The sequence below is a fragment of the Paralichthys olivaceus genome, chromosome 12 (assembly GCF_024713975.1).
Source record: "Paralichthys olivaceus isolate ysfri-2021 chromosome 12, ASM2471397v2, whole genome shotgun sequence".
In the NCBI taxonomy this organism is placed as follows: Eukaryota; Metazoa; Chordata; class Actinopteri; order Pleuronectiformes; family Paralichthyidae; genus Paralichthys; species Paralichthys olivaceus.
Window position 1 is genome coordinate 20450188 of NC_091104.1, and position 25254 is coordinate 20475441.

General features: G+C 39.8%; 1 protein-coding gene across 2 annotated transcripts in view; it reads right to left on the reverse strand.

Annotated features, from left to right (window-relative positions):
• The window catches only part of babam2 (BRISC and BRCA1 A complex member 2), a 75166-nt gene that overhangs the window by 20120 nt on the left and 29792 nt on the right, over nucleotides 1-25254 (reverse strand). For both annotated transcript variants that reach the window (XM_020084536.2, XM_069536428.1), the window contains exon 7: nucleotides 6481-6590. In XM_020084536.2, coding sequence (XP_019940095.2) covers nucleotides 6481-6590 — 110 coding nt within the window. The remainder of the gene's footprint in view (nucleotides 1-6480; nucleotides 6591-25254) is intronic.

Below are 25254 nucleotides of genomic sequence, written 5' to 3' on the forward strand. Positions count from 1 at the left end.
GTACGTTTCTGCTTTTAACCTTGAGAGATTGATACTGGCAGAGAAAAGAGAAAGTGAGCACAGACTCAGTTAAAGATTAATAAAACATTGTCTTCAGGCTTTTGTCAAACTGAAACTTAGAGAGCTTCCTGAGACAAAAGAGATGCTGCTGGCTTTTCTTGTACACTTTGTCAGTATTACTCTCAAATGTCAGTTTATTGTCTCGTAGAAGACACTCTTATTTTTATATCTGGCTATCAAACACTTAACTCTCAGAAGAGGAGGGAGAATGTTGAAAACAAATCCACATGTTCTTGGGGATGTTTGCAGACCTGGAAGTCAGGATCATGGTCCGGTTCAAGGTTGATATCTTTGTTACATTGCAAACATTTGATCCAATTTTGGTTTCAAATTGCAATTTAGGGAGTAGATTATATAAATTGTTATGTGACATACGCAAGTCCTATCATCTTCACCTGCTTGGGCTGCGTCTACCTAGACAATCGATGTCCAACATGGTTGTTTGTCTGTTGTTGTCATGCTGTCAAATCAGCAGATAGTATATAAGGTGGTATGAAAAGTACTGTAATATCATTACAATATTGTTAGATGCGATGACTGCAAGCAATCCTGCGACTCAGTTTCTGGATGGACTTTTTCTTCTTCTATTGTTTAAAACTGTGTCAAGATCTCCCGATGTGTCTGAAAGTCCAATCTATAAGAGTTTTCACACTGCAAACAAACCCAATCATGGTTCTGTTTGATCCGGAAAAACACTACTTTTTTTGCTACTACTACTTACTAAATTCTGCTCCGTTGGTGTGAGCCGTGGTCTGAGTCACCTTTCACATCCTTTATTTTGGTGCAGACTAACAAACAAACAAGGAAGGTGTGAGAGCACCCTTACTCTACATTCAGCACTAAAAACAATTGATTGAACCAATTTAAAAAGGTAGTCGAAAACAGGACCGTGAGCAGATTCCTCGCTGTTGAACAGGCTCACTGTCATAGTATCATCAAACTCCAGTGTGTGATGGTTTTCAAACACAGATGTTCATACATTTAATTGAAATGTATAAAGATCAGATTTAGCACATTCCCAACTGACTCCCAGTTGAGCCAAGTGACCCTGATATTGCCCTTTCTCAAAACTATGCCATTCCCCTGTGATACTAGATTCCTTGCAAAAATCCTAAATCTCACAACACAAACTGTTAAATCAAGCTATCCAGCAAATTCTTCCCCAAAATGACCCCAAAGAAAAGCACATTTTCTCAAATTATCTAATTGTCTTCATCTAACACTTGAATGATAGAGGTAAAATCAGAACGAGCTGCACAACGTGACACCATTTCTTTCACAGTTGTTATCTTCTCAGCAGCCCCATAAAACATTATATAACAAATGAAAACTGAATCTTAAGCAGGTAACTCTCTAAGCAGAGTAACACCCATTTCACCTCTCATAATCAATAATTTGTACAGAAAAAGAAGCAAATTCAGTGGAATAGCTCTATCAAAGAGAGAAGCGAATGCAACCTTCTACGTAAACTGTACATTATTGGTAAAAATGTGGGTGTCTGTCAGGGTATTTCAACATCATTTTTCCCCCTCTGTAAGGCAGAAAACATTACAAGGTCTGTTTGAAGACAGAGGAAGAAAAAGTAACAGAAAGAGCAAGAAAGAGAGAGGAAGAGGGAATTGAAATAGAGGTAAAACACTGTAGCTCAGGGGGCTTACGAGTTTGCGTAGAGAGCTTTTAGATCCGAGCCCCTGCTGAAGGAGAGTAAAAGTGAGATATCAAACAGCTCAGGAGTGATGGGAGAGAAGAGAGGTGGAGGAAAGAGAAAGGAGAGAGAGAAAAGCTCTCCTCTCCCTTGTGCTGTATGTGTGTGTGTGTTGTTTTTTTTCCCTCGCTGCATTTCAGTCAAGCGAGGGACGACCTTACTGGGTAGAGCGCAACGCTTCTCTCTCTTTCAAGTCCCACTCACTCTCTCGGTTCCCTTTGAGGATCAGCCAGAGGGATCAGCAGAGGGGAGAGAGTGATAGAAAAACGGAGGAAGATGGAGAGAAAAGAGACAGGCGGCAGACATGTGAAAAACGGGAGGGAAGGGGAGGAAGGGTTTGGACGAGATAGGACCGAGAAGACAAGAGTTAAAAACTGAAGAAAGTGGATAGATAGTCAGGATAGCAGTGGACAAGGAAGGAAGAAATGGGAGGATGGAGGATAAATGGACAAATGATAAAATGATCATATGATTGATCATTGACAGTTATACTGAGATAGGAAATCCTAACAGGAAAAACCCTGGAACATCTTGACAAAGAATAGATGTAGCTGAAATGACTGCCTGTATCAACACTGAGCACAAGTGCTGCCAGAGCCGAAAATGTCTGCAGTTGCTCACAGCTAATTTTAAGATATAATATTTAGCAATTCTTCATAAACATGTCTAAAAACAACTAGACCTATGTTATTCATGTTGTTGCCGCCTGTACTTCCATCATGTAAAATGTTTCTAACAATGTTTAAACAAAGAGAGATTCTATTCAAGATAAGGGGACATTTCATTATGGTCCACTTTTAATTACGTCATATCTGCTTTACCCTCTTTGTCCATCTTTGCTCTATCTTTCGGGGCAAACAATGTATGACAAAGGAAAAAAACCCTGCTCGCTAGTTAGTCAGATAGTGAGTCCGCTTTTATTGTGAATCAGCCCTCACATAAGCGATCCTTAACTTGGTGTGTGCTGTGCTATTTGCTGCCGTTATAACATGCTCACGCTGGTCCATAACATTTTTACTACCCACGTAGACAATCAGAGCTCATGGGGTTTTGGTTATGTGACAATAGATAGTGCTATTGAAATGCAAGCCATGCGGTGGCTTGAATCGTAAACTGGATTGATGTGAAAAGAAGGACGTTGGTTAAGCCATGTCTCTGTCCCCTGCAAAGGAGTAAGGGAAGAATCATAAGCAGTCAGAAAAATACATTCTCATGAATGCTGTGTGGAAAAATACAAGCGTTGCATGTGCGTGCAGCATGAAATCAGACTACACATGGTCAACTGTATTATTTATAACTTCATTTTAAAAAACAAAACAAAACATGTGTTTGTGTGGCAGCCCTGTAAACAGAAACCAGCTCATCTGTTGCATATCTGACAACTGAGCTGCTCCACAAGTGTTTGCTGTGGCATTAAGCCGCACTTCCTGTTACTATGGTAACCACTAGTGTCACAGGTAAACCATGACTGAAATCTTTCAGATTGCAACTTGAAGGGGACAGAAAGGGAGGGAGGTTGGTTAAAAAAAAAAAAAGGGTTGGTTAAAAAAGTGAATTATAAGACAGACAAGAGAGCAGCGTATAAAGAAGCAATTGAGGGATGGATGGATTTGTCGACAGATGGAGACAGAAGAAAAACAAAGCATAGGATAATTGACTAAAAGCGAAAATTGACAGGAAGACTCACATCATAAAAAAATCCCAGAATATTTTGACACTGAATAGATGTAGCTAGTAAATCAACAACACTGGGATCCAGTGGTGCCAAAACCATGTCTGAGTCAATAGTTGTCCACAGCTGCTGTATCCACCATTTCATCACCTTAAATCTGATTTAAACAATTTCTCCACTGTTTTAATATGAATTTCATCATAACATTATATGATATTGTGAACATTTGCGGTTGCTCAGGTTAATGCAGAACCTCATGAATGTCGCAGTCTATCAAATGCTCGCTAGAAAAAACAGAGATGTGCAGGCACACTGCAACAAATGAGTTTTCCTCTTCACTGGAGCCACTGCAGAGATAATGGGCAGCTACACAAGACCAAAGGACTAACAAGGGTCAACAAGGACATAGAGGGAAACCAACAGGGTAACAGATCTGCATCAACACACGTACAGCGGAAAGGCTGGCTCACACACGTGCATGCTAAATTAGGTGGCAACCATAATGAATACAGCACAAATGCACTGATACATGAATTCACACACATGCGATCGTTTGTCTTCAAACAATAGTGAAGAAGACATACATTCTTGCCCTGGGTCATGCATTAACACACTCCCACACAGCTAACAAAAAGGTGCACAAAAGCATGTAGCAGAGTACATTCACACACAGCCTTGATATGCATATGTGCAAATATCTCCAGACAAAGAGGAAACATTAAGCAGGAGAACAAGTGTGGTAAATGAGAGCTTGGCTCAACACAGCACGGTTAAGCTTCTGCGTTTTTAGATAATTCTTAGAGGGTTTAGATGAGAAGGGTTTGTTTTACAGCCTCTCATCCTTTATCTAACCCCCCGTCGCTCTGCCAGCAACCACCCCTCTCAATCCCATGCGCCATAGCCTCACCACTTCCTGCTCTCCACTATAGTGCCTTCAGCTGCCTTCTGTCTGTTCTCCTCACACAACTGGTAGTGGAGAAGAGCCTCTCACACCACTGCAACAGCTTCAGTCGGGCCTGGAGCCTCTGTGAGGTCAGTCTACCACACATACACACAGCTTCATCATAGAAGAGGCAGACATATGCAATGAACGCACATATCCACACCCCGAAGCATTCCGCAGTTTCCCTGCTGAGCGGTGTCCGTCAAAAAATTGGGGTGTCCATCAAAACAGCACATAACACACAGACAATTAATATGACCACAAATGTATGGCATTTGCAAATATAATTATTTAACTAAAGCTTAAATCTTGTATATTTGTATTTGTTGGTTGATCGTAAAAACATAATGAAACATCCTAGAGGTTGTGCTACAACAACGTTAGCAGAACTGTGTCTCATGTTATTGCTTTTATATGCTCTTACACATGCACAGCACGGATAAAATGAGGATAATGCAGGACAAGCAGCAGGTAGGTGACCTTTGTTCTGTGGGGCACATGCTTAGGGTATTTTGTCATGCTTCCTGCATGGGAATAAGGTCCTGTCGTAATTTCAACATATCGCAGTAGAGGAGTGCATGCATGTATCTACTTTAGCAAATGTGTTGGAGAGACAATTGCATAGATGCATAAGGAGAGATGATGGGCAAACGTGCACTGCAAACGACAATAGAAGACACTAGGAAGAATATGATTATTGTAAAAAAAAAAATTGGGAGAGTGAGACAAAATAAAGGAGACACAGAGGAGCATAGAAGATGAAGATAAAAAAAGAACATGGTGAGACGGGGGGATGGGTGAGAGAGAGAGAGAGAGAGAGAGAGAGAGAGAGAGAGAGAGAGAGAGAGAGAGAGAGAGAGAGAGAGAGAGAGAGAGAGAGAGAGAGAGAGAGAGAGAAGTGGCGGTGGTTGGGGGGAGCAGAGGTCTCTTAACCTGGTGCGACGGGGCGTGTGCTTGTAAATAAACATCAGCCTGAGATTATTCCGAGCACGAAAGCCCAGACTGTGGGGCCCTGAGGTCAGAGTGGGCCCATACCTGTCTCTGTATCTCTCTCTGTCTCTCTGTTTCTCTCTCTCTCTCTCTCTCTCTCTCTCTCACACACACACACACTCACCAAACGCACGCACACACACACAAACACATACACACTTATCTACATCCACACCTACAAAAGACTGTCGAGAGCAAAGCCTATTCAAATACTAGTGCGTGCACACAAACCCATGAAAACAGACATATATTTGTGTTATAAAAACCCACAAGCATGCACACGACCAAGCACACACACCCATCTGCACACACAGAATCACTAACACACACAAATGCAAACTGACGAATGCACACCAACACACCAACACATAAACTCCAAATCTAGCAAGACAAAAAATGGATTTGATCAAAGAGAATACACACATGGGTGAAGTACCCACAGACTCACAGAAATCATTCCACACAAGCCTGTATGCACGCGCACATACACACACAGTTTCTGTACTGTTAACACCCCAGATGTCTGCAGACATCCAGTCATCCCTGGCTCAGACACTGTGTGTCATCCATCTCATTTTTTTGTTCTTCCCTTATTGTTTTTGAGGAACTGACTGATAAGTCCAGACACTGGGATGTGGGATTATTCACAATGACATAATATGTCGCCAGATTCACAGCACACTCACCCTAATCCGTCAACTACATCTTGCACCCTCGAAATCAGAAGGAGTGCAGAGTGGGCCTACATTACCTTTGGCTGACTTTCCCTGCTCCGCCATGTGAGTCTCAGGGTATTCAGGATTTATAAGTGAGGAACCGCAACTGTTGTTCTGTTTATAGAATGTGCATGTAAATACAAGATTTGTACAAAGGAGAGGTAAGACTGACTCTCTCTGGTGACACATGGAGGAGATGCTGTGATGACCATTAACTCACAACCTTTTGTGACCCCAGCATGAAATAAAGTTTATTTAGATCCAATTGGTTACCGTGATGTTGAGATGGGGGGGGGGGGGGGGCTGCATAAACAACTCATTCAAACATACATTTTACTGAATGAACTGATAAATGGAAAACACACTGAGTGACTGATTGATGTGATGAACTCACTGTTCAATGCTGGGGGAAAGGTAGAGTTTAGGAAAGACTTGAGTGGCCTCAGCATCCTCAAAGCTCACTGAGAGAAGAGCCACATCCTCCCCAGGGTCCAGAGCTGTGTCCTGAGAAAGACAAAAGACAGGTTGTGGATTAAATTCAGCAAAATCACACAATTAAACAAAATACCATTGAGATCGATGGATCATTTATGGTTACTCGTGCCAGTAACCACAACATGTAAATATTCATGCAGGTGCCCGGATCTGTCTTCTGTGATTTTCATTCTCAAAAATGACTGGTGATTTTGACATATCATCACGCTTATCTTTTGTTCCAATATTTTGAGCGGGTGAAGGAAATGATGGAAATTTTGCATCTTTGCATTGACTTTGTATGAAATCTCATTGTGCATCTCATACATATCAAATAGGTGTTATTTCATGAATTATAACTTCTGCAATTTTAAATTGTAAGAGGCTAAACTGTAGGAGGGCCACAAAGTTTTTCGATGCATTGCTGGATTTAGATTTGGTAGAAAACGAGCTCTAGGTATGATGCACTTCTATGTGTTCACAACAAGTGTGCAAGTTCCAAAATATTGAAAGAGCTGAAGAGGAGAAGAGGAAAGACACCAGAAGAAACATCTGTTTTGTTTCATGCCACATTAGCTTCAACAGCTGCACCATGAGGCTGAGCTGATGACTGCGAGCACCAATCAAATCATGTGTGAGATGGATGCGGAGGCCACCCGGAGCTGCTCGCTACAAAGCTCATCCGTCTCTCCAAGGTTCTAATTTCTGATTCTGTGATATTTTTCCTAGAGCATGGCCACTTCTGAGACACTGTCATTAGTGTGATTCCACATCAACAACCATTCTGGGCTTTCTCTGCCGACAGAAGCTCTGCGGCGTTAATCAAATGTCTTACAGATGGTTTGAACTCATCCATTTGTTATAATCGCTGCCCACCGTGGTGAGAGGAAATCTAACCACCATACATGATGGACAGAGGCACAGTGAAACCAGTTTGCAGTGAGGGAGCCTCAAACATGTGATCAGGCCTATTTACTAATTACACATGCTTTGGTTTGTTAATCACAGAACCAAAGTGACCATTGGATTGAGAAAATTACGGCTGAGTGGGCAGAAAATGAAATTCCTTCACTGACCAAATCCTTTTCAAGTGAAGCTGAATTAATTTTCTGTGTGTAATCTAATTATTTTGACCACAGTGTTTAATTAAAGAACAAAAAATAATAGTAAATCAAAAAGAAAAAAAATAACCCAGGGGCAAAATGGCAGGGGGGTAAAATTCAGGGGTACAGGCAGCAGTTTTGTCTTAAGTATGTAACATAGAGTAGAAAGCACATATGAAGATAATTAGTAAGAAGTTCTTCAGTCTTAAATACATTAATAATCCAGCAGATATCAGCAGTCACAACAATGGCTGCTGCTCTGCTGACTGTCACGCAGTTAGCCTTGTCACTGCAAATACATTAGTGGGTAAAGAGTCGATGGGGGGCAGTGAAAAACGGCGGGGTGTGTGGCATTCAAAAGTGTTGCAAGATGGAATCAGCTCGCATCAATATAGTGTGCATTTGTAAACAAGAACTGCTCTGTGTCTCACAGCAGCGCCCGCAGCTTCTGCCGCTGACGATATGGGACGGACATGAACAGGCATGGCGATGTGGGGCAGGAGATGGCTCTTTTTTTTGGTGAAAAGATTGTTTTGCTCCAGTTTGTAGCTGTCAAGTTCCATTTCCATCTTTAAAGGTGATTTAATGGATGCTTCCTTTGGACTGGGGCAGAGTAAACAAATGAATGAAAAGCAACAGGAAGGTGAGAGGGCCAGGAGAGGAAGATGGGTCAGGTTTGATGGGCTGCAAAGGGCCATGCCGCAATACGGTCAGGCCAAGGGTGCTGTTGCAGGGACGGTCTTTTTTGCAGAATGATTCAGACTCATGTTGTCCTAAGAGACAGCAAAGAGCTGTCACAAGTCACGTTGCATCAGTGAAACAAACAAGCTCACAATAACTAAAGGCAGAACCTTTAACTTTTAGCTGTTGCCATTGTAAATTAAAAGTGCTGTACAAGGAAGCTGAAGATGTGCAGATAAAAATAGTTATTTAAAATTCAGTCTTTGAATAAACAGGGTTAAAAGTTTTAAATAATAATGTTGCTTATTAGACAACAGTCTGAGAGATAAAGTCTGGCATCTTCACACAAATGGCTGCAGTGCTGTACACTTGCATCACCATCCTATTAACTATGATCAAGACACATTTCAGTGTTTACTTGTTGATCTAGAGCCACATCTGAACTCTCTCACAAATGCTTTAAGTTGCTGCTAAATCAAAGGAACTACTGCAGCGTCAGAGTTTAACAATGTTGATGTAACTCTGTTTGTAGAATAAGCACTTTTTTCAGGCAACATGATCTCAAACATGTCATCAAGGTGATAAACCTGGTTTCAGATATCAAAGTGAGACTTGAGCGCACTAAATCTTTTCTTGACCTGTTGCCTGAGAGATATATTTATATTGTCATATTTCTACGTGTCACATTTGAAGATCTTTATTTCCCACTGATTCTGGGAAGGTATTCTTTATTTCTTGCTGTCTCTATTTTCTCCCAAGAGAAAATATGGCAATATTTGATACTGATGTGTTTACTGTGTAGTCAAATGTACTGCATTAAAAAAACAAAGGTGTTCAACAGTTATGATATATTTATTTATACAAAACTATACATAACATGAGATACCAAATACAAACAATATAAAGGAAAACAAAAATTAAACATAATCTTTTACAATATGTTTTCTAAATAGTGTAGAGTGCAACAAAGATGTTTGTGTCTAAATCACTCAAATTCCATGATTCAAAGTTTTCAAAGCTTCTTAAGTGGAACTTGAAAGTCAAATTAAAGCGTAGAAGGGCAATACACATGATTTAGTTGATGGCTGGTTATGATTATGGAATATACAGAATACTGAAGAGTGTCTAGTTGCAGTGTGGTGGTGATTTCCAGGCATTTGAAATCTTTTCTTCCCCCAAACTTTGCAAATCTACACAGGAAGCTTGTGAAAATGCATCCAAAAGAGAACAAAAGTTGACCTTTTAACCTGCCTGGCTTGAAAACATTACTTAAATTGAAACAGATGAGCTTTTTCCCTCTGTAACAAACTAAAATGCCCCAAATGGACATTATTTGTTTCTGTGCACACATACACACATCCTTTGGGCCTTTTAACCAAATACACTTGAGGGCAACTGCTGCTTGCTTATGTAAATAGTAAGTAGAGAATTAACATTCAAAACAAGCCTTTGCTCCAAAGGCTATAGTTAGGAGCTTAATGAAGAGACTTCTTCATTGGTAAGTAATGAGCACAGAAATGGCCTGGGTCAGACGACTGCAAGTAAAGGAGGGTGTCCTGCAGGGGTGGTAGCTGGACGTTGAGGCAGTATTTACTACATGCCTCGAGAGAAAGTGACTCAACTGCTTAAGGACTGGAGACAAGAAGAGTGTGCACGCCTGTGTGTGTTCGGCCATCAAGGTTAGCGAGTGCCTCAGAGTCAATCCCTTTCACGTGGCCACCACCCCACATCTTCCATCCTTCTTTCTCTTTCAGACGTATGCGTGCGTGATCACACACATACACACAAACACATAGACTCTTTCCCTTGTGTCCGTTCTAGTGTCTCCTGATGCCCCGGCCTCTGGCATCTCCTCTGTGTTGCATGTGACAGGTTGGAAATGTGACAGCTGTCCTTATGCCAGACCAAGTCTGGCCAAAGTCACAACACACACAAACACACTCATCTGCAAACGCTATACGGGGGCTCGACTGCAGGGCTAGTACGGAGGAGGTAAGGGCACTTTGTCCGCCTTCTTCGCCCAACTTTAAATGTCATGCCCAACGTAATGGGGCAGCTTGACTGACAGCAGGGTTGTTGCGCAAGGACAAGTCGAGCTTTGAGGCGAGTAGCGTTGAGTGCCCCTGTACACAGGCTGGACACAGCCCCGAAAAAAAAACTGATTGGGTAGCATTGTGGCTGCCAAAAGAAAATGTTGAAAGCCTTTTTGACCACTGGAAAAGGGGCTATAGTAATGCAACACCTAGAATGAGGCTCAGGCAGCGTCGACCAATTTCAGAGCCACTGGGCAGATAGGATCACTTCTGCAGTTCCAAGTTAACATGTGGCATCGAACTAGCAGTAGCAGCAGCTTAGAATGGCAGAGGTAGACATGCAAATGTGCACCCTTTGGAGGCAACAAATGAAATGGTACACATATACACTAAAATGTGTGTGTGTTTGAGGTCTTAAACCTGCAAATAGTGAAACTATTTTTTAGTGCATGTGTTAAAAAAGTCATAACACTGAAGGGTCCAAGCCAATCTGAACATCACTGCATGTCATCTGGGCTGTAAAATGCTTTGCCTGTTACAAGCAGTGCCCGTTGCTTATGTACAGTCTTTGATGCTCTTTATCAAAACCTGAGTATTATTGAAATAATTCACATCTTTTGTTTTGATTGAGGTTATGGTGGTGAAATACTATAATTATGTTATGGTTCATGTGGTGTTCCATCGTTAATTAGAGAAATCTGGGTAATTCAGCTTTGAATGTATTTACTCTTTGTAACTATTCAGGTGAACCCTCATTCAGGTGAAAACACTGAAAGACCACTGGCAGAGGAAGTGCTGGCAAAAAAATATGCACAATGTACACTGCAGGATTAGTCTTATTTATTTTACTTAGCAAAACAGATATACTTCAGTGTTTTGACAATCAACATATTAGAGGTCAAAAATGTGTCTGTGTTCATTGTTAAGAGCCTTGAACTGGGCAGAAACAGAAGCACTGACTACTACGGCGCATTACATTATACTTTGAGTCATTCTCCAGAATATAGTGAATGCATGTCTGAAATAAAAAGTTATGTGTTTGTGTCAGCCTTTTCATTGAGACTTTGACTGAGACTCACGCCATCTCACCCTAAGGACGAGAAGCATGGGGTCAAGGTGGCAGCTGCCAAAATGTCTCATTGCATGACGTGAATTGTTCTGATTGAGAAAGAGAGTTGAGAGTATTGTTCCTAATGATGTGGTGGTGCTGCTGCTTGTGGGGAGGGGGTGAGCGGAGTCGTGGTGGGCTCCAGGGGCCATGATGATCCTGCTCCCTCCACCTCAAAATACAGACAATGCAAGCACAAGACCAGGTCAGCACAACCCAGTTGGCACGCATGTCCAAGAGGACCAAATGTCCTCATCTGAAATATCTGCCCCCACTCATGTCTGCCCCACTCTCTGTCGAACTCTCCTCTATATCAAACTCTCAGCTAGTGCTGCAACTCGGGCTGACGTAAGACAAGCATGGTGGATGATTAACCAGGCAACTTTGTGTCACCACATACTTGTGCCCTGTGCCAGGACTTGATTCTGTCAAGAGGACTAATAGACAGAGATTATGCAGCACTCATGCTCCACCTGGAACCATGTTTGGTAGAACGAGACCCAAACACGTATAAACACAGCCCTGTTGCCACAGTCCAAAGGCTTTGTGCACGGGGTGTGTTTGCAAACTGAATAAGAACACACTTTTCCATGCGCCTCCCTCTGTTGAGCATACAGAGCTTTAAGAATGGTGGGTGCGGAGACAAATTATAATCTATCAAATTGCCCTGAGTTGATGGGTTAGTTACAGCAGAGATGCTGTGTGTAGTGAAAAACAGGTTGTAAAAATAAACTGAGCTCAGCAGATCAAGTATCTGGACTAAGGGGTGTTGGGGTGCCACAGTCAATTGATTTCTATATACACAGAACTAAGACAGCTCTCAAAAGAGTGCATACCTCCGCCAAAGCCCAATGATCCCCTTATATTTCAATTAAAATTAAATAAATTGTACACATTACTAGATACCAGTCCACTTAATATGTCATCAACATCCAAATAGACATAGTCACATACACACACGTGAAGCAAATGTAGTGGGTCAAAGTTCACCAATGTTGAATTTCACGTGAGGCCAGGATGCAATTTGCTTTGCCACAGAAAGCCAATGTTTTATTCACCTTTTTGCTCATACAGATTGGAGGTGAATGGGAGGCGAAGGTTTGCCACTGATACATTTGTGGATGTGTGACTGCGCCCTTCTTTCCTATGAGAAATATGATAAATTGTAATAGAAAGAGAAAAGAAAAAATCAAAAATCTGCCCCCTGATCCAGGTCAACACCAAAAATGGATTTTTCTTCCATGAGCTATTACGCAACGTTTCACCAAGTTTCTTGATAATCCATCCAGTAGATTTTGAGTAATGCTAATGACTAACAGACAAATAAAACAAACACTGAGCAACACATAACCCCTTTGGTGGAGATAAAATATTTGACTCATTTCCTCTTCATTTCATGCAAATAGGGAGGTGTTTAAATGGAAAATTGCTGAAAATTATATCATAATAAAAGGAAGATGGAATTAACCATACTTCAAATTTGAGTATTTACCTTTTAATTTTAACATGGTGCACAGACAAACATAATGGTAGAAGGAGTAAAATGGTGACTTCAAAATAAAAAAACTCAACATTTTTAATGTTCCACTACTGAGGGCACTTCCAGTTATATCACTCTATCAATAATAGAAACTGTAACAACTGAAAATCAAGTCACAAGTGCACTGTGTTTCTAAAGGATTAACCACTGGTGTCTCCACCCCAAACACTCACACGCTTTGGATGCTCTGCTTGGAAATTAGACTGAATGAGACACCTATTGCCTGGGAGGAAATATGACCAGCTGGGCCAGAGCACAGTCAATACAAATCCTATCAGGCAAGTAAAAATGCACACAATCAAATGGGTACATCACAAATATCATGCACACATCATAGTACTGATTACACTGTATGTTAACACATGGCCCTGACGTCTCTCCTCGTATATTCTTCTTTCTCAGGAGCTTCGCCAAGAGCCACAATCTTTACGTTCTCTGTGACAATAACTGGCAGATGACCAATAGAAGGGCCACTGAGACTCTTGATCCTTTTTCACCAACACGCGAGTCATATGTGTGAATGTCGCCAAGTGTGAGTGATAGTGTGTCATCGATAGCATGTCACTGCAATGATGGCTTCTGCTGTCCTCTCTGTGTGAATGTTAAGAGTGTGATGCTACTGCTTGAAGCCACAAGGGTGACTCAAGCATGTTTGGGAATGGATAACTGCACGTCTGTGTGTTTCAAGAAATGAATGAATGCATGTAGTATGTTCATATTGATGACACAGTACACAGTGATATACAAGTCAAATGCCATTGGATGCTTTGAGTGGTGACAGTATGTGCAACATAAATCTAAATCTCAAATGAAGATGTTTTATTGCTCTGTAAAACCAGAATCTTTTTTTTCTCTCATTTCATCCCCCGATGCAAACTGAGTGCAAAAGCTTAAAGGCAAGACTTAACGCACTGGTTACTGTGGCATTTTCTGGGGGTGGTAATTGTAATTGCATTAATATAGCTTTACTGATGGTGGTGTAGTTAACTCCCACTGCAGTGTTAATTAGACTATTCTGGTTATTTGGACCACTGTAGCCCCTTACAACTTTTGGGGAAAAATTAATTATTTATTAGACAAATCATGTGGCTCATGACAAAGATTAGGTTTTTTCTGGAGTAGTTATCAAATGTATTTATTGCAGGGCTTCTTTTTGACATAATGTATATTTCAACAATTCAACAAGATTGAAAATGTTAGATTAGTATTGCCTGCTGAAAAGAATAGTCTCTCTACATCTTTACTGCTTGTGGTAATACACTGTAATCTTAACTAGAAAAGTTGGTTTGACATATGTGATTACAATTCATGTGGCACAGTACAGTATTTAGTTTCTGATCATTGATTTGTACTACATCAATTTTAAGGGGACAAATACATTTTCTTTTTAAATTCTGATGCTTAGTTATAATACCTTCATTTGTGCTTTTGTATGTTGCTTTGCAGAAATAGAGGAAGAAGGAGAAGGTGGACTTGGGCATATTCGTCTTCACAGTGGGAATTTGAAGTCATTGGTAAGCCAAGGGTAAAGCAAAGGCCAAGACTAACAAATGAGTACAGACAGGCAACATATAGGGAAACAATTTCACCCTGAAGCCACCTATGTGTTAATAAAAGGCCTGCAGGAGGCAGAATAAGGCATGCAGAAGGACAAGGAATTGAGAGATAAATGAAAGCTGAATAACATCGAGGTTGAAGTGAGAAAAAAACAAAGGATTAGGAAGAAGGACATTTGGATGTGTTACAGAAAAACAACATATAACTTGATATAGAGCGAGGGCGGAAAGTAGGCCAGATGGAAGTAATTCCATGGAGGCGTGGAGAAGTGTGGGGGGACGGAGGAAGGGGGAAGAGATGGTGGTGGTTGTGGGGTTTCTCTTGAGACTCTAATGCTGGAAACCTCTGATGCTCAGCTGGGGGTACATGCAGGTGGGTGGGAAATCTTCGTTTGGAGATTCAGTGTGGGTGGTTATGAAGGGGTGGGGGGTGTATGATTGTGGATCGCATGTTCGCCGAGGGAGACAGGACAGGGGGCGGGCATGACCTTTGGTAACACGGAGTCATATAAGGGTCACTGGATCTGAACTCCTTGCTCTCTAACCACACCTCCATTGGCTCCTCTCTATAACTCCCTTTTCTAACAGAGGATGCAAGGTGTTGTCCTTCTAGGTGATATTTTGCCATTTACTTCATAAAAAGATGACGGACACTTTTTATGCAAGATGTCTTTTGGAAGGCACGGTACTCTGCATCATTTCCTAATATAGAGGGTGAGCGCTTTATCTATTTATATATATATATATATATTTACTCATGGGAATGTAAGGAACATACATAACATGTGATGGGCTCTTTCAATAGGCAGATATGAAAGTGAAAGTACATAAAAAACTAAATTAAAGGAAAGGAAAGCTGGATATTTTCAGCTTATATGCATGAGTTGCAGAGAAAACAGATATGAAAAAAACTAAACGGAAAACTTCAAAAAAGAAGATTAATAAACATTTTCAAATACAACTAAAAGGCCAGAAGTATCATCATCATCGCGATGAGACATACAGTAAATATGTCCCATGATTGCATGTCATGAGGCAAGAGATGACTAAGTTACAGTGTGGAATATGTTGTTTATCATGTGCAAACAATTATCAATTCACCAGCGTCAGAGGCATTCTGTGATATTAGTCACCACATATGCTCCCACACCTCGTTATGATATGACTGGAACAAGACTTAGGCCAAATGTGTGTCATCATCAATGGGATGTGAGGTTTCTCTCACGTATTCTCTGCCCTGATAAGGACTACTTGCTTAGTATTAGTAAGGCAGTGCTATAAAGAAAAAAATAAATGGGAGAGAGGAAAAAGGGGGTCAAAGATATAATACTTGTATAAACTTAATTTGGTTTTTAAAAAAAGCATAATTTAAATAAAAGGTCAAGCAGCTCACGTTTTCTGTTGTTGCTAACCACCTCATCATGTGGCAAGGCGGTGGTGCCACTAGTCATGTGTCACAACATGGAATGATGGAGTATGCCTGACTCCTCCAGCTCGAGGCACGACCTTTCCAACAGCCTGTCTGTCAAGGCAGCACCAGGGTTGTTGCTGCAAGTGATGGGTCAGTGTGTGGAAGTGCACTGATGGAGGTGAGGGCGTGAAACAAATAAAGCAACTGCCACCTGTATCCAGACAAAACCAAGCCCTCTGACCTTGTCACATTTACTCTATATTACCTTATCATCTGGATCTCTCACCTACATAAGCAGATTGGAAGGTCAAAGGTCATCTGTGATAAAGTTGGACTTTCAAAACAGCAAGCTTTGACATGATAGCCATTTTGACCTCTATAAAAATGGAGAATTATGACAACTAACAATACTTGAATGTGGCTCTTTTCACCCATGTATTTGATTATTATTATAAACACATTGCTACGCATATTTATTTGCAAGCAGCATTATACTTCCCAACCTTATGGCTGCCTTGCTGCATTTGTTGCTGTGTTACCATCTCAAGTAGATAGTGTTAACAATTATTTGAATCAACTGCACTCATATATATATATATATATATATAAAAGGGACCAACTCAAACTCATATGTTTTGTGGCACAACTAGTGCACTAAGACTTAAGCTTATACTAGTGACCCTGCCACATTATATCAAGTCGTGTCTGATTTTCCTGCTTAAGCGGCCTGACCTGACAAGTGCAACAAAACAGGAGAATGAGGATGATGTGCATCAAGCACAGCAGCATATGCCCACACAGTGTTCACACTCCTTGTTGATGTAAGCAATGTGCTGCTATTTTGTGTTTTCGTGTTATATGTGTGTATTGTTCTGACTTGACTGAATACAGCAATGGCAACAATTGTTTAACACTGTTCATGGTTTTCAGCAAATAAAATAAACCTCTTGGTTGGTTGGTCTTTAGATATTACCAGTGCCACCGTTCCCTGAGACTTAAGACAAGTTGAGCCAGCAGAGGGGCGCTACTATAGTTTAACAGAGGAGGATTATGTCATAAGTTCAAATATTTGCATTTAGCTCTCTGGGTATTTCAGGATGAAGGCATCACTAACCACAAATTGATATTTACAAGATCATGGATGAAATACTTTCTGGTTTCCACAGGCTTTCTTTTTATAGGCTGCAGTAAGTCCACTGGCCTACATGCCCTGTCATACCTATCCCAGGCAATATAGTGCAGTCATAGTGTGCTGTAATATATAATGACCTCATTAGTTTTGTTAGTATTTAGTACAGTGTGGCTTAGTGCATGCTATTACAGAATGGCAATGGCTGGACAGGGCTGAAACAGCTCCTTATTCAGACCTCTATTTTAAACTAGGCACAATTCATTTTTCAGTATAACCAGGACATTTCCAGCGAAGAGGAATTTCTAGAGAAGTATATTTTCTCTCATAATATTTTCCTTGGCCCACGCCCAAGGTCCTCCCTACACACCAAACTCTCAGCAGTATTCAAAATACAGAGGACTGTGTTAAATTACATTAACTGGACCCAGCAAGGTTCATATTCTGTAAATGGTTTGACACAACTTAGGGCTGCTTACCCTTTCTTTTAATATAATAGTCAACAGATTATCAAAATTATGTCATTCTTCATGGAGCACTGTGCTTCCTGCAAGGCACCTTCCAACGTTTTCATGACCTACTCACTCAGGAGCATCTGACCAGATTAATTGGCTAATTCTAAGGTCATTTAATTTTAATTGTTAAGAAAAATGTGCTTTATATGACATAACACAGTTACTTATTTTCTACCAGACAGCTACTGTGGAAAAGGGTGGGCCAAGACGAGGAAAACACAATCTGAGGGCACTGGATTTTATGTAATAATGACAGTTTTGCACGCAGTTTTGAAAATCACTCTCTCTTGCTCATCATTAATGTAGAGAATGGATGAGTTTTGGGGTCATGACATTAGGTGGGGGCTCTGGAAACTCTATACAGGAGTAATAAATACATTAAATAGATTTTTTAAATTAGGTTTCAACCAGTGAGTGTGTGTCTGCTGAAAGCTCTGAAATAATGCCTAACACTTTTCAAGTGGTCTCTTTCGGTTGAATCATGACTGCTAACAATTACACCCAAATTTGGTTGTCTCCTGGCAGCGTGTCAGCTACTTCCGGCGGAGCTGGTACGGGAATTGCATTTCCTTGAATATAAGTCATATTATGTACTAAACTAAATGTCAAGAAACTACAGTATGAAGATGTGCATCTTTCGGTCTTACGATAACAATCAAAGCCATGTTAGAACAAATGAACTGATTAAGGAAGTGAAATGTTGGAGTCCTTGGAAGTGTTGGAAATACGTTGGTGACATAGACGGATAAACATTGTGGTTGACAGCAGAATAAACAGAGAACATTATCTTTCAACTAATGTTTATCTGTTCAATTTATGTCACAAAAAAAATAATGGCAACACTTTCTGTATGTGTTCCAAAGTAAAAGCACTCCAGAATTTCTGACCGCATCCATTCTTTTGTTTAAAACAAACAGACTTTACTGTGAAATATTTGCAGTAGTTGTGCTGCAGTAGCGGCTCCTCTGCAGAACACATTGTTGAACTGAGAAACTGTGCATTGAACAGATGCTGTAAATATGAATTGACATTAATGTGAATATTGTTCAATGAATAGACAAAGACTTAAATATTTACAAGGGTATGGAAGCCACAAATTTAGGAATTGTAGCCCTATGTTCCAAACTATTCACTATCACCCTAAAGATCTTATTTTACTAACTAATGCATTTACTTCTTTGGTCATTTTTTCCCGTTGTTGAGTAAGCAGTATATTTGCAGCTGCAATCTGAATAAAATGTTTTTTCACCACAACAGGTGCTTTTTTTCTTGGAGGCCTCAGAGATCAGTCACATGCACTAATGATTAAAAACATTAAACTGTCTGAAAATACCCCTGAACATTCTCTGTTTACACGCCAGCACACAGGTGCCCTTTGATTTTCAGAAGACAGCCACAGTTTGTCTGTCCTCTGTTCGTGACAGTCTGAAACATGAGTGAGATGAAAGCATGTTACTATTAACAAGACCAGCTTCATCCAGGCTCTGTCCAATTCTTTCTCAGAAGGCTCAAAGCTGTGGAGGCCCAGATGTTAAACCACCTGGCATAACTCACAGCTGGGTTCGCAAGTCTGTAGAGCTTGTGAGCAACAATAATCATAAACAAAGTTCTTGACCTACAACTAGAAGGCTCAATTACAGACTACAATCAATGAAACACAGGTACATTCAAACTTCGAGGTGAACTTGCTAATGCCATGCTAATTTTGTAAAATGAAATAAATGTCAAAGTTTCTTGTACTTATTAATGATCATCATCATTTGTTCTTTAATATCACCGGAGTTGGTCTCGGCAGTTGTCTGTTCAATATTAGACCTGATCACAAAGTACTAGTAACTACAGAAATAAGATGAACTAGTTTACCCCCTGATTTTAAAGGTTTAAATATTATCTGGCAACAATTTTCAATTCGGATTACTACGAACTCTGATTCAGCTGTGAGCCAGTGAGCAATTAACTGAGAGGTAATATCAGAGAGATAAAATTAGAAACAATAACCCTGGATTAAATGCTGCATTGTTTCCTGTGGAGACAATGTGCCAGTGGAGGTATTTAAAATCCCATGGAGAAATGTCATCCTCCACAATTAACAATAACAACTACTCTCTTGAGAGAGAATTAAAGAACATACTGAACGGCTGTAAAAGTTAAGACCACAAAGTATCACAAATAAGGTTTGAGTTAATTAAAGTAATCTTTAAAAAAAAATCAAATACACATGAATATTACAGCCAACAATAGTAATAATAAAGATTTGATATTGCATTAATCTGAGTCACCTGAAATCTTTACCCTGAATTGAATTAGAGCACTGATGTTATGCTTATAGATAACAGCCAACAACCCAACAACCCAGTGTATCCTTCTCTTTTGCAACTACATCCAGCATCTTGCAACAGAGTTTCAGTTTGCTGCGTCAGCAAACATACACAAGTTTCCTTCATTCTCTGCTATCACTTTGGACTAAAAGCCATTAAGGAGCAAATATTACCCATATTTGGTATCATTTACTCAATAGCATTTCTATACAAACAATATATCTGTAGTGAAAGGTGTATATTATGTACATAGTCCATCATTTTTATTTATCTATGTATTCTAGTTTCATATTTTATATTTTCTTTTCTTCCTCATTCAGACTTGTCTGTTGCTGTAACAAGTGAATTTCCCCAGTGTGTGGATCAGTAAAGTTTTGTCTTATTATCATATCTTTAACATTATTACTAATAAGAAACAAGCTATTTATAATAGTGATTATCTAAATTATCAGTCATTACAATTTTGTTGTAATTATATCATGTATGCAAATACAAGAAATGAAATGAGAATAAAAAATAATATTTCAACACTTGCTTTTCTGCTTTAGAGCTGTTACATCTGACATTTAAATTCATCTTCCTGAGCATACCAAGCCATAATACTTCCACCATTTAAAAAGCCACATAATTGTTTATCTGAGTGGAAGCATTGGCTGGCCTTTTCAGATTTCAGTCGTTCACTGCATTAGTGAAGCCCAAACTGGCAATTACTTGACAATGTCTTTTGGGCAACTTGGTTTCCTACTAAATGCCATGTCTCAGTGCTATAAAGATACACATCACTCAGCAACAAAACTTTCACAAAGCACTATGAAAACAAAATGAATGCATCTTATAATGCATTGGCTTACCCTGTGCTAATTCAAAACATAGCTGAAGATTGGCTATGTATTGTAATCTGTAATGTCATGAGGAATCCTATGACAGTGCTGACAGCATACTGTCACTGGAAAAAGGCATCTTGGCTGCACACCCCACCACAATCATTTGCAAGGAAGAGGAAACTAAAGCCTGTTTAAATCCTCTAAAGAAGTACTGGTGGCTTTTACTGTCAGAATCATCTAAAAGGGGATTCATGTGGATTCATAATAATGTCTATGTGGATTCTCAGTCATACAGGTCATGGTTGTCCAAGTGTTGAACTGAGGGCAACTGGACTTGGTTATATTTATTTTACCTCTGTGGGGTTGTTGTCTAGGCCATCCATCCCTCCACAGAGGAAAATGTCTATGACACCACTTATCCTCCACCTACAATGTGGTCCTTTCATTCCTATCCACGAGATTTTACCAACCATTTACTCATGGCCTCGTGTGACTTCAGCTTCTCAAATGATTGTTGGAGCAAAATTAATACAAGTGACACCCCCAACTCTTCAGAACTGAAGAAGACCCTTAGGGGAAAGGTTGAATGTCTTTACCATAGACTGCTCCAAACTGCCAAGATGACGCTGATCAATTTCGAAACACTGTGTTTTCTGCAGCAGAATTTATACGTCATGTTTGGCATCTGACATCCTCTAACCAGGCTGTGTTATTCATATATGAAAGGCAAACTCTGGCTTCAGATTGACCCTAAAGTCCTTTGCCTTTGAAAAATCAAACTACAGAACATGTCTGGACCCAAATTTCCAGACAATTTCCAGAGTTCCTGTCTGAAAACAGCATGTAATAACTGAAATGAGCAAACAAGAGTAAACACACAGAAAGACAAGCATTACTTTTTTGTAGAGCACCAGGAGCTCCAGCTAACAGGAGATGGAAAAGAGAGACAGAAGAAGCAGAACTGAGGCAAGGAGCAGCACACCACTCTGGGCATTATGGGAGTAACCTGCAATTATTTTATAGCTCTTAAGATTCCTGAGCTCTTAGTCAGTGTTTACCGTGCAAGGGCACGGCAAGGCCACAAATTACAACCACTTGCTTTGGCACCAAATGCTCAATAGTCACGCACAGGCCCAAGCTTTCTCTCAAAATAGTAGACAGGCCAAGAATAGAAAGACAAAAAGCTAATAAATGGCAGGCACCGATTAGATGATGATCTTTTTGTTTTTCATGTTGTCATTGGATCATCAGAATTGGTAACACAGCAGTCGTTCTGGATTGCAAAAAGCAGAAACAGATAATTCTATTCAGTTCCCTCAACTGACACCAGCTCTTTTGACCTGATGTGCAGCCATGCGGTAAAAACCAAAACCAGCAGGTCAAACAAACCAACAGATAAGTGAGACTGTCAAAGAGCACAGCAGACACAAGTCTTAAGAATCCTCTGTCCTGGTCATGACACAGCAAATGACACAACAGACAGTATTGACTGCACAGCCAGCTGTAATGGTCGACTGAGGACCATTATAATTATAGCCTCAATGAATCCTAAATGTTGGGTGCTGTAGTCACACTTGATGACGGTAAAGACACAGTCTCCTTTGTCACATCCACATGTTCACATGGAAAGAATATACATGCATGGTTGTGTAAGAATGCCTTCATGTGTGTTCATGTACGAGTGTGTGTGTGTAGTGGCTAAAGAGTTATATTCCAACTCTGTGCAGAGAATTGTGAAAGATTCATCATGTGACGCAGCAGGCTATCTTCAGCCACGACTTCTCCAAATGCCCAACTGCCATGTGGAGGGGGACGTAAGCTGGACAGAAAACCGCAACAGCGAAGGCCTCAGGAGCGGTTGAGAAAGGAGGGACAATTATGTGGCAACCGGAAAGGTAAGGTAACCACAGCTGCTGCTGGCTAATGAGGTTTGTTGAGCTATCTCTTAGAAAGCTTTGGCAGTCACCATGTCCTCACAAAACAGGGACGTTTGGACAAACACATAAATAAGCATGAGTGCTAGGCCCGGAAAACCCAAAAGGTGCTCTGTTGCCACTGGTGATTCAGTGTAGGCCGTCACATAAGGGGCTTTGTGTCACTCTCCAGCTCTCTTAATCTAGGTTTTATACGTGGAGGTGTTGGGTTATAAAGTGTTTTTCCTTTAAGAGGTAGTCTGGTGCATAGATTGATAAGACTCTGAGAAGGATGGCACTTGCAAAATGCTACTATGAAGGATTTTAACTTTATTTACCATATCCCATGGTTTTATATGATCCTGACATTTCCTGTCATGTTCAAGTTCTGTTATTTCTGCAGCAGAATTTTCCTTGACAGCTTTATATGAGTTATAGAAATTCCAAAGTTAATGTTAAAGTTGAGTGATTTGACTATTGTGGAAGACAACACGATACATACCAGAGGAATGTAGAGATTTGATTGACAGCTATGATATTTGTTCAGAATGAATAAAGTGAATTTGTTCATAAACAAATATCTCAATTTACCCTCAAACTAAAATGCTTTATTCTAAAATATGAAAATATCCAATTGACTAAATTCTATGCACTGATGAAGTGAACTGTACCCTGCTCACAAACAGATTTCTAATACACTGGACTCATTTATCTATTGGTTAATTTACTTTATTAAACTGTAACAATTTTTTTACACAATTCTTTAACTATCTTTATTCAAACAAAAATGCTGAATATTGTCTGATTTTAACAACAAGATTTTTTCTGTTAAAAATAAAAACTGATTAACTCACTTGTGTGATGCTTAACAGCTCTTCATTTTGTAACCGTTCTTTTCATAATTCAATACCATGCATCAGAGCCTAAAGCACTTTTGTGGACTTAGTCTTAACTGAGTCACCTTATGAGACACCTAAATTAATACAATTTCTGCACAATGTATGAAACAACCGAATGTAATGAAAATACCCATCTGTTTGTGGTGTGTTTTTTTATGGTTTCCGTGTCGTATCAAAGACAACACTTGATCTGACTGAAATCCATGTGCACAATGTTCCCTTCAATAAAATAAATTCACTTACAATGAATAAATTCAAATTTGAGCACAATTTTTTGAGATTTATAAATCTTGAAGTAGTAATATATATTCCCCATAATATATTTTATGATACAAATGTATCCTTCTTCAGATTTGCTCCAAACTCAATTAGAACAATAATACATGCATTCATCAATATCGTTTTTCATTTGTACACACTGCATTGCTCCATCATTTGCTGTGTTGATGATGAGTTCATTACTTGGCCATGACTGAGTGTTGCTAATGTTCATGATCTATTTCAAAAACCCACACTTGGAGACGCATAATATCAATATCAGCCAATGAAGAAATAGAGGTGAAGAGTGGGTTGGTAAAATCAGCTTTGTTTTATAAGCAACACCTACGTAATCAGCCCCCTGAATTAATAAAAGACGACCTCTCAGTAACGCTTGCGGTTTGATCCCTCATAACCCATTTAACACTAACACTAAAAACTATTATATGGGCTATAGGTTATAGAGATTGTTTTTCTCTTTTTAGTGGTGGTGTCAAAGCTGGAGTTGTGCTGAGGGAAAAAACTGGGGTGAAGAGGCAGAAGTTTTCAGTGGAGGTTAATAATTCAAATGACATTTTAGACTCAGTAGTGTTACATGCCCTTGAGCAGTAAAAACAATATGAGTGAAGAAAAGGTATATTTAATATGTTAAAAGAAGGTTGTTATGTCTCCAAGGAATCTATGTAGCAATGGTATACACATCGATAAATCACATTGAGTAAAAGATATTATCCTAGTTATTGTGCTGGGTACAATACTCAACAGTTAAAGCATTCATTTAAACGATTTAAGATATTTTTCTAATAGCTGAATACTTTATTGATAACCTATCTAGTGCTCAATTTCACTGGAATTATTGCTGTGACAAAAAATAATAATTAAAGTGTATGGGGCTGGGTATGGCCACGGAAGGGATCAATTTCAAAAGGTCTTATTTCATAGGTTTTATTTGTTTTGGGAACTGAATATAAATAACAATGCCGATTCTGCTTGGTTATGAAAGGGATTCCGGGAGAAATAATGTGGAAGAGTTTAACCTCTAACAGAGGTGGGAAGTTTTAGTACAAAGTACAAAGTTCAAATACTTTGTTTCCGATTTTTCAGGTATCAGTACTTTACTTGAGTATTTATTTTCTGACAACTTCTTTGCTTTTGCTAAAATGTTGTGTACTTCTATTGTATTAATAAAACTTTGGAAAGCAACTATTAGTTTTTGGGCAAAGTTTCTCACATGCAGATTACTACACAGGTTGCACAGGATGCATAAGCTATTGTCCAGCGCCTCACTAGCTTCAAAGAATTTAAATTCAAAATGCAACAAGACATCTGCCTTCAGGCTTGGTGGTTCCATCAGTAGAGCAGCTCCCGTCATGTTTTATGCCTCTTGCTTGGCCAGATCTCGTTGT